This window comes from Ambystoma mexicanum, chromosome 8 (assembly GCF_040938575.1).
Source record: "Ambystoma mexicanum isolate Mex_15411 chromosome 8, UKY_AmexF1_1, whole genome shotgun sequence".
Lineage (NCBI taxonomy): Eukaryota > Metazoa > Chordata > Amphibia > Caudata > Ambystomatidae > Ambystoma > Ambystoma mexicanum.
The window spans coordinates 838952352-838966781 of record NC_090929.1 but is presented as its reverse complement, the minus strand read 5'-3'; the positions used below and the strand labels follow the sequence as shown (position 1 = coordinate 838966781).

The 14430-nt window shown below is 47.0% G+C and overlaps 1 protein-coding gene across 2 annotated transcripts in view; it reads right to left on the bottom strand.

The window, feature by feature from the left end:
* PSAP (prosaposin) overlaps positions 1–14430 on the bottom strand; it is a 314987-nt gene that overhangs the window by 256334 nt on the left and 44223 nt on the right. For both annotated transcript variants that reach the window (XM_069610721.1, XM_069610722.1), the window contains exon 4: positions 11284–11409. In XM_069610721.1, the coding sequence (XP_069466822.1) occupies positions 11284–11409 (126 nt within the window). The remainder of the gene's footprint in view (positions 1–11283; positions 11410–14430) is intronic.

Sequence of the window (14430 nt, the reverse complement as noted above, 5' to 3'; positions counted from 1 at the left end):
AGATAGCAGGTCCTCTGCTACCTAGAGCAAATATAAAAAAAAGCCACCTCCATCTTACAGAATTCCTCCCTCCTTCCCTCCCTCCCCCACACACATCACCTAGCGGAGGGACAACATACAGAGAGCTGAGGTACGACGATAACCTAAGGTGCCAGGTGCCCCAACCGGCAGCAATACCCCAGGGGTGGGTGGGGAATCATGCCAAGGGGAAGGAACCCGTCCCCAACGAACTTCCAAACAGGACGCCAACCTAATTCAAATGTGGTCACAGATACCCCAGTACAAACCAGAGGAAGGGCACAGGAAGACCCCTCCGACGATTGCAATCCACCCATCCCACATCAACCACCACTCTCAAGGGACATGCATGCTTGGTTTAGGGCGCTTCAAGAGAAGTTATCAACGGTCCAGGATCAGTTTGCCATGTTAAGGAATGACATGAAGCAGGTGGTCCTCAAGCTGGATGTGGCAACAAGATACCCTCAAGAGAATACTCCAGAGCATAGAAGCACAGCATATCAGCGAGACGCTGAACATCTGGTGAGGATCACCCACAACCTAGAAATACAATGTGAAGACCTCGAAAACTGCTCACGGAGCTCCAACATTCGCATTAAAAATATGGCTGAGTCAGTACTCGATAAAGACCTTAAAATGGCAGTACAAGAGTTCAGACATTGTAGAGGCACAGGAGGCAGATCGGCAGGGAGCACAGGGTGGGCCCCAAAAAACAGGTGCACCTGGAGAGAGACATGTTGGTTGCCCTCTCCTCATACCCCAGAAAGAGCAAATCTTGAGGCGAGCGAGGGGGCTTGACCACAGAATGAATGGGGCAGAAATCCAGCTGTATCAAGATCTGGCCCAGGTGACACTGCAAAAGAGAAGAGCAATGGCCCCTCTAGTCAAGGAATTGGCGGCGAGGCAAATACACTACAAATGGACGTTCCTTTTGGGTTGCTGTTCTCATGGGAGGGCAAACAGCGAAGAGTGACCACATGGGCGGAAGGGCTCCACATTAGGGATATACAAGCAGATGGAGGACGAAAGTGATAATAAAGCAAGGGGAGAGCAACAGAGAAGGCCGAGGGGGATGGGAAACGGTTCGGCAAAAGAAGCAAACAGGAAGAGAGAACCGCAGAACGAACTCAGATGAGTAAAAGGGGCACGCTAGATATGACCTGCATGCAGGCAGCAGGACTAGAAGGCCAGGTGAGCGCTTGATGGCATCTGGAGAATCAGACAGCGGCCTGGGGTAGGGACCCGGAATTGGAACCTGGTGAGGACAGAGGTAGATGCAGGGTATAGGAACCTCTGCAAAGTTCACCCCGAGTATATGAAGGCAGGGAGCGATGGGCGCAACGCCCTAGCATCCTTAGGATCCCAGGCCCTCCTCGGGACAAATTTCGGCTCAAGGTTTAATGTTGGCGGAACATGGAAAGGGACGCCGCAACTGGGAATACTTTACATTGGCCACAGGCTAAGACACCATGGGGAAGCTCCGAATTCTAATTTATAACATAAGGAGCCTTAACTCTGAAGAGGAAAAGCTTGAGCTTGCTCAGGAGGGATAAGGCGAACATTATACTCCTGCAAGAAACCCACATTAGAGCCCAAGATGACCAGAAAGTGCACCTCAGAGGATATAAGATATGGGCTCAGTCCAATGCACAGATAAGAGCAGGGGTTATGATAGCAGTAAAAGATGGGTTGACTTTAGGCTAATAGACAAGATAATTGATAGCAAATGCAAACCTCCCGTTCCCAACACCATGATAAGTGGATATTGCCTCGCCCTGGCATCAATTTATGCTCTCAACTCGGGGCAAGATTACTTCCTACGGGACGCACTGGGGAAGTTGGAGGATTTTGTAAAGAGGCGATACAGGGAGGGGGGCCTAAATCTGGCATTGTACCCATGAACAGATAGGAGCATGGAGGTCCCAGGGCCAGGGGCGCCGTCTAAGCACCTCGGGCAAAAGGTGACCATATGGCTCTCTGCGACGTACGGAGGGAACTCAAAGGCAAACGGAGGGTGGTACACATTTCTCGCATGTATACAACACTGTCGAGAAGCGACTATTTCTGGGTATCGGTGGGACTGAAGAGCAAAATACAGGGAATGGATATTGGGTCAATCTCACTGTCAGACCATGCGTTGCTAGGAAGGGGGTGGGCTTTGGAGGCTCCTGCAGGACATTCTTCGGGACCTGATATTGGGAGAATCGATAAGTGACATGGTTATATGCACAAAACACTGGAGATGTCCCACTGGGAACGGTCTGGGAGGCATTCAAAGCTGTAATCTGCTGCAAATTGATGAACTGAAAAACGCCAGGGACAACCAGAGGCATAGGTGGGAAAAGAACTTGAAAAGGAAAATAGCTGCCATAAAAGAGAAACGTTTGAGTCACCCCACCTGCAGCAAGCTTTGAGACGTGTACAAGGACACTTGGAAATGCTAGGCACCAAAAAAAAAAAAACGAACGCTGTTATATATCTCAAGCATAGTTACATCATGGCCAACAAGGCAGATTATTGGCTAGACAATTCCACGAGAAACAAAGGGAGTGACGATTAGAAATATCCAAAATGCACACATACTAACAAGCACTCAAGACATGGGTGAGGCCTTCAGGGAGTTTTATTAAGCGCTGTATACATCGGAACAGCCGGATGGCAGCGCCCAAGACAAGGATCTGCAAGCCCTCCCCATTCCACAACGGAAGATAGAAATGGCACTTGAGCCCGATTAGGGAAGTGAAAAAGGCAATATCAGATCTCCCAAAGAAGGCACCCGGCCAAGATGGCTTTAAAGCCCATGCTATAAAAAAAAAAAAAAAAAAAAAGCTGACATTTTAACCCCATTCTTAACCAGACTCTTAAAGATTCCTCCCATCCTGGCTCTTACCGCCACATAGCCCTGATTAATTTGGACTCCAAGATCTACACAAAAATCCCGGCAGCTAGGTTGTGCCCACTTCTGCCCAACCTGATAAATACTGACCAATCAGGCTTTGTACCGGGTAGACAAACACATGTCAACCTTAGACGACTCGTACACCTACTGGAGAAGACAAGCACACTCGGCAATACTACTCTCATTAGATGCCGAAAAGGCATTCGACCGGGTGGAGTGGTCACTGCTATTTAAAACACTGAAGTGCATGGATTTGGAGAGCAATACATAGATATGATAAGAGCCAACTACACAATCCATCAATTAGGATAGCCATAAATGGGGGGGGGTCTCAGATAGGGAAGAGATTTCAAGGGGCACCAAACCGAGATGCCCATTATCTCCTCTCCCCCCCTATATGCCATATTTCTGGAACCATCTCAGAGAATCCTTCCTCATAAGTGATAGAATGTTGATAGCCCTAGCGGACCCGGGTAGGACACTCACCGCAACAATAAGAATTGGAGACATCTTCAGCCTTAAAATCAATTAAAAAAATTAATAAAATCCTGGCTGGCAAGTGAAGTAGGAAGGCAGCAGCACTAGACCTCAATCATGGAAAAGGGGGGAAATCAAGTACCTGGGAATAACCCTGACATAGGGTGGACCTACTACATGAAGGAAATTATCCCCGACTCCTAGAACTCATAAGGAGGGATCTGGAGCGCCGAGTCCTCTATTGGTCTCATGGTGGGGCAGAATACAGTGGGTAAAGATGATTATCCCCAGGTTGTTCTATTTTCAGGCTCTCCCAATTATGTTCCCAAATCATTTTTCAAAGCGCTATCAAATGCAATCACATCCTATATTTGGAAAAGGAAACTGGTGGGTCGCTGAAGCGGTTCTCACAGCACCCATCGGGCGGAGGGGGTGGCCCTCCCTCACTTTCAAAAATATTTCCAAGCTGCGCAACTAAGGGTGCTGAAGGAATGGTTGGGGAGGGGATGAAGAAGTGGGTAAAGCTAGTAATCCAATTACACACCTGAGAGACTGCATACAATGAACCCCGAACCCCCCATACATCCAATTTATGCTGGAGAGGCTGCATAGAAGTAGGTATGTGGAAACACATCTGGTGGGACTGCCCAGGGATCAAGGGTTTCTGGTGTGAAGTAAAGACAGATGGAAAAATGTTTCCAGATGTGGAACAGTTGGGGAGAAGGTGTGGCTATATGGAATGAAAGATAAGGCAGCAAGGAAACACTTGAAATCACAATGGAGGAGCTTCATGGAATTAGTGATAGCGGCATGGGCAGCAATAGCATGACCCACCAATAGTGTACACATGGCTGCAGAATGTCTGGTCATAGACGACAATGAAAAAGCGAACACATACTATTCAGGGCTCAGGCGGGGTGATGCTGGAAATGCATTGTAGGGACAGGACCTCAGTATCCTTGTCCATTACTGCCTTTTATCGTGTGTTCTGTCGTGTTTTAGGTGCAGGAGTTCATGGGGGACTCCTGGCAGTGCAGCTCTTTTGGTTTGGTGTACAGACCCATGGGATACCTTTATGGCACCCATGGGTGGGGGTAGAACCCTGTACCCCTAGTGTATGTTTTTGGGCACCTGTGTGGCCACAGAGCAGGGCATGGGCTGGTGGCAGCTCCATGCTGAATTTGACAGATGCTCTGAGTATCCTCCATTTTGGGATACCCAGGCCCTGCCATTGGAACCAGTTGATTCCTGATAGGAAACAAGATGGCCCCTGTGGCCTCTTGCTTTCTATTGCCCGTTACCTTGTTTTCCCAAAGTCCTGGGAAGCCCTTACTCTGTCTCTCCCCCCCCCCCCGACTGGCTGTTGGGTGGAAGTTCCATATATGGTGTTGTGAAGCCCAGGCCAGACTGGCTGGAGCCTTCCCAGTGACTGTTGTGGGTACACCCTGTGGGTGGGACCTGGGTGAATTGTGACAAATAATCATTCTGTGTTGTGGAGGTCTAGTATCTGGTGTTTGACACAATGACTGAGACAGCCCTGCCCTAAACTGATATGAATGCAGTGTGGAGTGTTGAATGGCTGGGTACTTGTCCCAATACATATAAATTGGTGTCTGGAGAGACGTGAATGGCCTGTATGCACCCGATTGGATGCCTGCCTGCATGAATGCCCTTCTGACCGATTGGTTGCCCGAGTGACCCAGCAGAATGAATGATCAACTAGTAGATCTAGGGCCTCACTGCTAGAATTTGTGTTCAGAAGTTGAAGAGAAACTGGAGTTGAAACTGAAGCTTAACCTTGAAGCCCTGCTGGAAGAGAATTCTTGCTGATGCTCTACTTCAATCAATCTGAAAGCTGCTGCGTCTCCAAGGACTGATCCAGATATGACCTGGTAAGGCAAAGCACCCTCTTCCCCAAGCTACGAGGGACCATCGTGCACCAGCTGATCCTTGCCAAAGCTCCTTGGTAGACAGACCTACGACAGGCTGCTGACTGGAGACGGACTGCCGCAGAATCCCAAGAGAAGCGCCCGGACTGTTTGCCTTCGCCGACTGGAGCCACTGTGCTCCTGTTGCCCAAGAACTTGCGATTCATGGATGCAACCACGCGGCCCACCTTATCCTGTCGGAAACGGCCAGGCCGTTGAAGCACCGAGGAGCATCCGCCGGTGGGTTTCCACCACCCAAAGACCAGACGCCGACAACTCAACCCCCTTGCTGGGGCACAGTTCTTCAAACTCTTTGCGGTCCAGAACTATCGACATTGAGGTGCCCCGCACGCCTCTTCCTTGCAGGGCGTTTACGCTTCCCCGGTTGATGAGCACCGCTAGGAACGAAGCTGCCACTTCACCGCCATAGCTCACCGTGTAATCGCTGGATGTTCGATGACTCGTGGCTCCTGCCTAAGGAGTGCACTCAAGAAGGGCCATCGATTTCCCGACGAGCAACTCTACACCAGGTACTTGGGTTGCTGAACTATTGGAAAGATTCTTGTGAACGATATATGGACTGGGCTTGTGATACATCTTTATTCTACAGGTTGCTGGAGGGAGTGTAGGATCTCCACACGGAACAGTCTAATGGTAGAGGCTAGTATTCTGCCTATTGTTATCATCTTGCTTTCCTCCTATATCTATTGTTGGTTTCCTTTACATACTGGTGTGACATTTAACTGTACAGTTGATGCACTTTAATGCAATCTAATAGTAATAGTGGTACCACGTAGAACTGGATATTTGCCATTGTAGATAACCAAGCACAGTGAGGCGATATTGTACATAAACATTATATAAAGACTTGTAACTAGGGTGCTTGAGGACTAGAACCAGCCTGCATCACCTCATGAGAAGCTAGGCCTCGATTGCTTGTCCATTGCTACCATAATAGAGTATCTCGGCTGGGGTCCTCTGTGCCTCTGCTCTCTATATGGTAGAGGAGAGGCACAAGTACAGACCCCCCTCCAGTCTTTAAGGCTGATCCTTCACAAAGGAATGGGGAGCAGTCTTGGACTATTTGATGACAAACCTCAACACGACAATTTCATTAACTTATCAGGTGTGCTCCACTCCAGAAACACTATTTAAATGTAGGAGAGTTCATACTAGCATTTACAGGGCAAGTGGCTCTACAAGGAGGCCCGTTAGATGCAGAAGGCTTCCTGTCTGGAGTGAGCCTTTTATTGACATGGCTACCTGTGCTAGTAAGAAAGTTTAACGATACCTGATTTGGAACTCCAATCCTTATGTATGAGGAAGGCAGGCGGACGATAACCAGGAAGCAGCTATAGTACAATGAGAGATTGCTATGCTTGAAGGGGTTCGATGACGAGGGTAGATCATGGAGAACAGTGATCACTCTTGCAGAGGGGTACAGATTGACATAACAGATGAAGATAGGTTTAGAGAAGAAAGCAGGTCAGTGTGAATTGGCACATTTCTGAGAAGTCTCGACTACCTGTGAGACCCAGCACAGTCCTTTTAATGTTTAAGCTGGAGTGTGTGAGACAGTGGGACCCTTCCCCCCCCCCCTACCCCACCCCCCACCCCCTCTCCTCCCACCCCACTCATGTAGTTACTGTGATTTGCACTCTTTTTTGACTTGGAATATGACAAACTCTATAGGTATCATCTTTACATTGTGACAGCACCTACAGTGCAGAGACAGGGAAGTCTTAGATTTCCCAAACATTTAAATACCTTCCGTTAGTGAAACTTTGCAAGAACAGTGAAGTTAAATTGTAACTTTAGACCCAGCACACCATCTTACAATAGGGTGCTGGAGGGGTTACTTCATATCTACTTTCTCATGTAACAATTTTATGTAACCCTTTCTACAATTAATGGCTGGTGGCAGTTTATTTTTTACTACTGGCTGTGTTTGGGTGCCCATTTGTCAAAATGGCCCAGTCTTCTGCCATTTCTTATTGGCAAGGTCCTTGAGATGTGCGCCAAACCAGTTTGGTCCGTTTGTTAGTTTTGTCTTTGGCAGGCTTCATGAGAGAAGCCTGCCTCTGGCTCCAGAGTGTCTGGCAGGTGCAGTGAGGGAGGTGCCCGAAACTCTGCTTAATCCCCTTGGTTACAGGAATGCACCCAAAGTAGGACATCCACCCTGCTGTGTGATTGAAGGCTAGGCTGGAATGACCCTGCATAAAAGGAGGTGTTTTGCTTGGAAGGCAGAGTGGACCTCTGGACGAAGGAATCCAAAGAACTTGGAAGACACGCCTGATGCAACTCCTGGACTGTTAGTTTGCCCGGTGAAGCCCTGCTGCAGCTCTAAATTTACATGGACTAGAGAAGCTCTGCAAAGACGACTTCCCCTTGAGTTGGTGGGACCAATCAACTCCAAAGTGACATCCTCTTGGCTGTACTCCACTGCTGGTACCGAAGTGCCAGGGAGAGGAACACCAAACAGAGCATCACTTCTAAGGACACGAGCATGTGGAAAATCCTCCGGACTCCCAGGAAGCAGAACTGACCAAGCCTGAGCCACCTCAGAGTGCTGGACCCCAGATGCGAAGCAAGTCCAAAGTGGTATCCAAGAGACTGTGGTGGTGCTATTTTCTGAGACGCAAAGAGCTGCTGAATTGAAGTTTGCCCTTTGCTGCAGCGGACCATGCAATTGTAGTGCAGGAGTCCCCAGAAGTCCTCCCTCTTGTCTCCCGCGACTTAGGAACAGGATCGGCAAAGCTGTATAGGAACAGAAGCCAGCTGGAAACATTTCTTCTAACCAAAGGTACTGTAAAGTTTGAGAGGACCTACCTCTTGTGGTGTAGCCTTACTTGTTCTACGTTGAGACTTGTCTGTTAACTTAGAGTTGCTTACATCTTTGCTGCTCAAAAGCCTTCCAGCTTGTAGCCCTACTTTTTCTCCAAAGACTTCTAAAACCACGTGCAAGACCTTTACTACCTACAAGTGCTTAAGCTCACCTATACTTCCCAACTTAACATAGGCTGGCCTGGTTCTACTTCACCAGGCCAGATGCAGGAAGGGATGCACAATATACTTCAAAATACACTCAGTTTCAATAAATCAGTAGATAACCTTTTGGGATGGTCCAGACACTTCCTACACCCTCAGATGACTTAGTAACTAGGACACTGGACATGGTGTTAAGGAAAAGGTTAGGAGAAAATCAATGTTTAACAATTCTCAAACTGGTAAGTATTTTTGAACCCCCCGCCCCCACCCGCAATGTAGATTACTCGTGGAGCTGGGAAGGGGTTAAAGAATGTATGACTTTTTGGAGGGACAGATCAAAACAAAGTCAGGTTAGAAGAGGACGTCTAGGTGAGCTGAAGTTCTTGAAGCCAAGTAAAGTCTTGCAATGTTAGTTTTTGTTGCAAAAGAAACCACTGTTGGGCTACAAGCTGGGAGGCTTGTGAAAGCAGAGCTGCAAGCAACTCTACAAAAAGCCAGATAATGAAGTCTGAACTGAGCGCAAGCAAACTACACAGCAAGAGCAAAGTACCCCTTTGCTGAAGAAATTGGTTCCAGCTGGCTTTTGTTCTTGTAGTATGGCAGATCCCGTTCCTGGGCCCTAGTCGTGGGGACAAGATGGATGTCTGGGGACTCGACACTACGTTTTGAAAGTTGGCAGCAGCAATCAGTGGCACTTTGTGGTTTCAGCTTCTCACGAGTAGCACCATTGCAGTTCGGACTTTCCTTGCTTCTGGGGTCTAGCACTCTGAGGTGGCTCAGGCTTGGTCAGACTTGCTCCCTGGAGCTCTGGCCTGGCTTAAAGACGATGCACTTGATTCTGGTGTTCCTCTCTGCTGGCAATTGGTCCTGCAGCAGCAATGGAAGTACAGCCAGCTCCGAGAGGATTTGCAGGAGTTAGTCTTGGGGTCTTGGTCCCACCAACCCAAGGGGAGAAGTAGTCCTTTGCAGGGCTGCTCTAGTCGAGGCGAATGTGGAGCTTCAACACTGCAGCAGGGCTTCACCGAGCAAACCAACAGTCCAGGAGTTGCAAGCCGCTACCTTCATCCAGTGGTCAACTCTACCTTCCAAGCAAAATACCTCACCTTTTATACAAGTTTCTCCCATTCATTTGGAGCCTAGCCGTCAGACCACAGTTGCATTCCTTTAACCAAGGAGACTAAGCACAGGGAGTTTCGGGAACCTGCCTGCCAGACCGAGCCAGAGGCAGGCTTCATCAGTGAACCCTGCCAAAGACAAAACGAACAAAGGACCAAACCTGGTTTGGCGTGCAGAGTAAATCTCAAGGACATTTAAAACAAGAAAGGGCAAAAATTTAAATAAATGTGGGCCATTTTGACAAAATGGGCATCCATGGGTGCAATACTGCAGCAGAGGATTCAGCCTGCAGTAAAAAGACAATGGTAGGAAAAAGTCGCCTACTGCCACCAGCCATTTAATTGTAGAAAGGCGACCTTAAAATTTTACAGGAGCAAGTAGACAAAGGGGATATGAAGTAACCCCTCTGGAAGTTAGCGTGGGCTGGGTCTACAAAGTTAGAAAAGGTAAGTGAAGTCAATTTCACTAGTTTATCCAAGAGAAGGTATTTGAACCTTTGAGAAATCCAAAGGACTTCTGTGACACTGCACTGATCGAGTGTGTCACAAAAGAAAATGTGATCGCCTATGGAGTTTGTCAGAAGAGAATACAGAATCCAAATCAAATCACGTGAGTGAGAAAAAGGGCTCACTCACTCCAAGGTTAAAATTAACAAGCTCCTTAAGTCCAGCAAAAGAGCTGTGTGTCCAAGGAGGGATGAATTAAACAGTAAAATGAAAATTCTCCCCAACACCTAGACTTCAGGCACCATGGATGTGGAGAGCGCAGACATACCCAGCCCCTTCACGGGGCTTTCACGGGCAAGTGCATGACCTTATATGGGATTACCTGGCAAGGCAGAAAGGTGGCAAACCAATAACATGGCCAAACAAAGTCTTGTGGTGCGACCATGTTAGAGCACTAGGCACACAGTCAATGCAAATGTACACTAGAAATAATGCAAACATGGTCAATCTAACTGCTGCCACCATAGCCCAAGTGTAAAAGACTACTGTAAAAGACTAGCGCGATACAACAGTGTCCCCATTGCACTATAGTCCAAGATGCAGTGTGCAAGGATAAAACGTTACAAAAGTAAGTCAAAGGCAAACAGTTTGACAGTACTGCATCTGAGAGACTACCAGTTCCCTCCCCCCGGTTACAAAAAGGACAATGACAGGGGATTGAAGCTGGAGGCTTCACTTCCCTGTAAAAAGTCACCAACTGTTTAGGGGTCCACAGAACTATGGTGGGAACATTGCCAAAAGAGATCTTCACCAGCAGTTACCAATCGAAGGCATTGGTACGGGGGAAGAGAACAAGATTGTTGATTGTCTATTGGGTGTTTGCATACTACTATACCTATGACTTTGAAAAGTAATCTTGTAATACTCTGCACAAACCTAGATGTGAGCCTATACATATGTGATTCTAAGCAAGCCTCAGAACTCCGAAGCGTTACTATAGGAGAAGTTTGAAGAGAGCACACAGAATAAGTTAAGCACCCCACTGACGTCTGCTCCCCCCCACATGTAAATCAAGCCTATATAGAATGATGAGCTTGGCCTTAGTGAGACTGAATGTCACCTTTAGTCCAAAAAAGTCTACAACTAACATTATAATGTACCATGTTTAGATTAAAACGAGTTAAAACAATGAACACATTAAACATTACTTTAGATTTATGCCAGTTCTTTTCAAATTGAGAAACATGGGTGCAGATGCTTGATAAGGGGCAATGAAAACTGCACCAAGGATCTTTTGTAATACCCACAAATGTGATTTTAGCAAACAATCAGGAAAATAGTGCAATTGTAACAGTTATAGGCCTGGATCATGCACTGCACCAACACTAAAAAGAACCGAGCAAGACCTCACCATTTCTTCTTTAATGATGTTGAAAACTTCAGGGAGATAGGCATTCACCATCTCTTTACACTGCAAAGACAAATCTTTGCTAGGCACCAGCTCACACAGCTTTTGCAGGAACTCCAGTGCTTTAGTCTGTTTCAATAATAAAAAAAAAAGTTTAAAATGAGTCAAAAGTACCTCTCCATCCTCCCTAGAGCACCCCAAAACTTGATTCCCTGCTTTAACTTCCCCTGGGGAGCAGCCCAAATCTAGGGCTTCACTGAGATGCTACAATTTGTTTAGCTCCTTGGAAGTAGCAACTCCCAGGTCAGGAGTCAAATGCTCAACCTTTTGCCACCACCCTCTACCACACCCCCCCCCCCCACCCCTCCAATTCACCCCAAACCCCACCATCAGGCTGAGATGCTCACTGTTTGGTGACACCCTTGTGGTGTCAAAACCATGAGGCAGCACAAAACTCACTTCGTAAAGGCTGCCCCACCAGAGTACATTTGATAGTGTAGCCAGAGCAGCCAGGCTCATTTTAGGCGGGAAAGAGTGCTGTAGCTTGGTACAAAGAAGTTGTTGCATACATATGGTACAGTACTATGTACTGTAAAATTAAAGGGTTTAATTACAAATATGCCAAGACACATTGGTGGGGTTCCATAGCATAAAGACAAATATAAAAACCAATTCAATGCTTATTGTAATCTAAGGTTATACTTCGGTTTGTGAAACATAACTAGTCAAGGCGAGTTACACCTAGATCATTCAGAATGCAACCAAGCTATTTATGGGGAGTAGAACCAGGTTAGGTATACTCTCAGAATGCATTAAGTAATTCAAGTGCAGTAGACCCTATTGGTCCCAATCAGTTCTAAACTCATCCCAACACAGTTACAAGTAAATCTTGCAACATATGTAACTTCTAATCTGAATGATACCGTTATACAGAAATGTTATTTTAGAACTCAAACTTGGGGCCTTAACTACTCATGGACATGTTAAGAACTCGGTGAAACTGCCCAGAAGCAATTCAGAGAAACCACAACCAACAAGTGGTAAGAGTAGGTGGTGGTGGTAACTTACTGTTATAGCAGCAGCTACTCAAGGTCAGCAGGTAAACCATTTTTTATATATATTATTGCGCCAGAGCCCACAGGCATCAGGGTGCAACAAAAATCTACACATTACACTATAGATACACTATAGATAACCAAAGTTATTTTAGAAGTGAAATTTACAATCTTATGACTATGCTAGAGGCACTCCAAAGCAGTTCAGGGAAAGCATAACCCAATTACACACTTCGAAACAATGTATTTCAAGTTAAGTAAGGAACAGTAAGGGGGGCTTCAAGCAACTCAAAATATTAGCTCCAAGACCGTTTCAGACAGGCACTAAATAGTTCTGGGAATGCATCCCCTCTGCCCCCCGCCCCCCCACATTTAGAAGAGCACAGTGTAAAAGCATAGATATACAAAACGCTACCAACGCCATTACATTTTTTAATTTATATATATTTTTTGTAGAAGTGATGAACACAATTCAAACCCGGTAAAATAACTTCAATCAGGGAGTAACTACGAACGAGGTCCCACGGGCCGGTATATAGGTGGCGGTTTTTCCCGATTTTGTTTGAAACTACCACATGTTTTTGTGCGTCTCCCACCCCTCCTGACCTATTTATGGCCGTGCAGCACATGTGCCAAGGGAATTTCTTGGCAGATGTCTTTTGCAAATTTGCTGCCAGCAAAGCTTATTTATTGTATGAGTAAGCATACTTGCTTGTTTTCCACCTCCAAGTTGTAACATCTTAAAGGGGAACTTGCTGCAGCCTTCCATGCTCCAACAAGAAGCAGGCCAAGGCGAGTTGACCCCAGAAGCCTTGCCTTCACCCCCCATTGCCCCCCCCGCCACCCCCCAGATGCCTCCCAAACATTGGTAACACTGCACCAATGGTGATCCGCACGCTCGGCACTCTAGTCTTCCCCATGTCCGCCCCCTTCCCCAGCCCGATCCTGCCTCCCCAACCCTCCCACACCAATCATGGTTACTTCACCCCCATATCATGAACCCTCCCAGGGCAGACCCTTGCTCAGCAGCCGCTGAGGCTAAGGCCCCCCCCCAGGGCAGCTCCTACAGTGGCAGCTCCAGAGTGTCTGCAGGTGCCTGGCGGTGCCTGCAAGCGAAGCGAGCAGTCAGACACCAAGAAAAAACTAAGTGTGGCACGGATGGGGAGTAGAGCAATTACTCTACTCCAGAAAACCCCCGTCACTCTTACCTTCCCATTATACAGACTGCCATAGATCACACCAGGCATACGAAGATAGATTTGTGACCACCAGACTGACCCTACTCATGTCAAGAATGTAGAAGCTGCCTTGCGCTACATACTAACATACTTGTCAAGGTCAACAAGAATGTTAGCATGTGCCACACTGAATGTTAGCATGTTAAATGTCAGGTAACCCACTAACCAACGTAAGCTCAAACTCTCTGCATACATCTCACTAAAAAACACAACCATCTCTCGCACAACAAGTCGCACGCACTTCACAACACTGCAACACCACATGCCGCCATCAACAGCATGCGGACTGACGCCGATCCAATGCTCGCACCAAGTGTATAGAGTTGAAGCTGCCAACAGACCACCACTCCTCTCACTATCCTACTCCCTCTTCACCTTACTAACCCATCCCACTTGTTTACAGATCCGCCAGAGCACCTTGGGGCCAACTCTGTTGGTGACAGTGCGCGGTACAGATATCTTTAACTAGTGCAACAAGCAACTTAAGGCAAGTATTAACTTTTAGACACCAACTTATTCTATGCATATACAGTTATGACACCAACTCAATAAGTACTTTAATTGAAAAGACAGAATCCTTATAATCAAAGTCCTTCCCTAGTCTATAGCAGGAGTTTTGCAGAAGGACCCTAGGGGTCAGGTCAGGGTTAAGTTGCAGGAACCGTAAACTTAAAGGCAATCCTCAAAATGTATTTGCTTCAGAGTTAAAAGGTGTTCTGGGAATTCACAGAATGCTACCTCTATGCATTCCAGCATTAGGGCTAAGCAAACAGTATGGATTAACTCCCAACCACATGAATAACCACTCAGCCTCTCAGGATTCACACAAGACTAAGTATGACCAAAGTCAACACAAT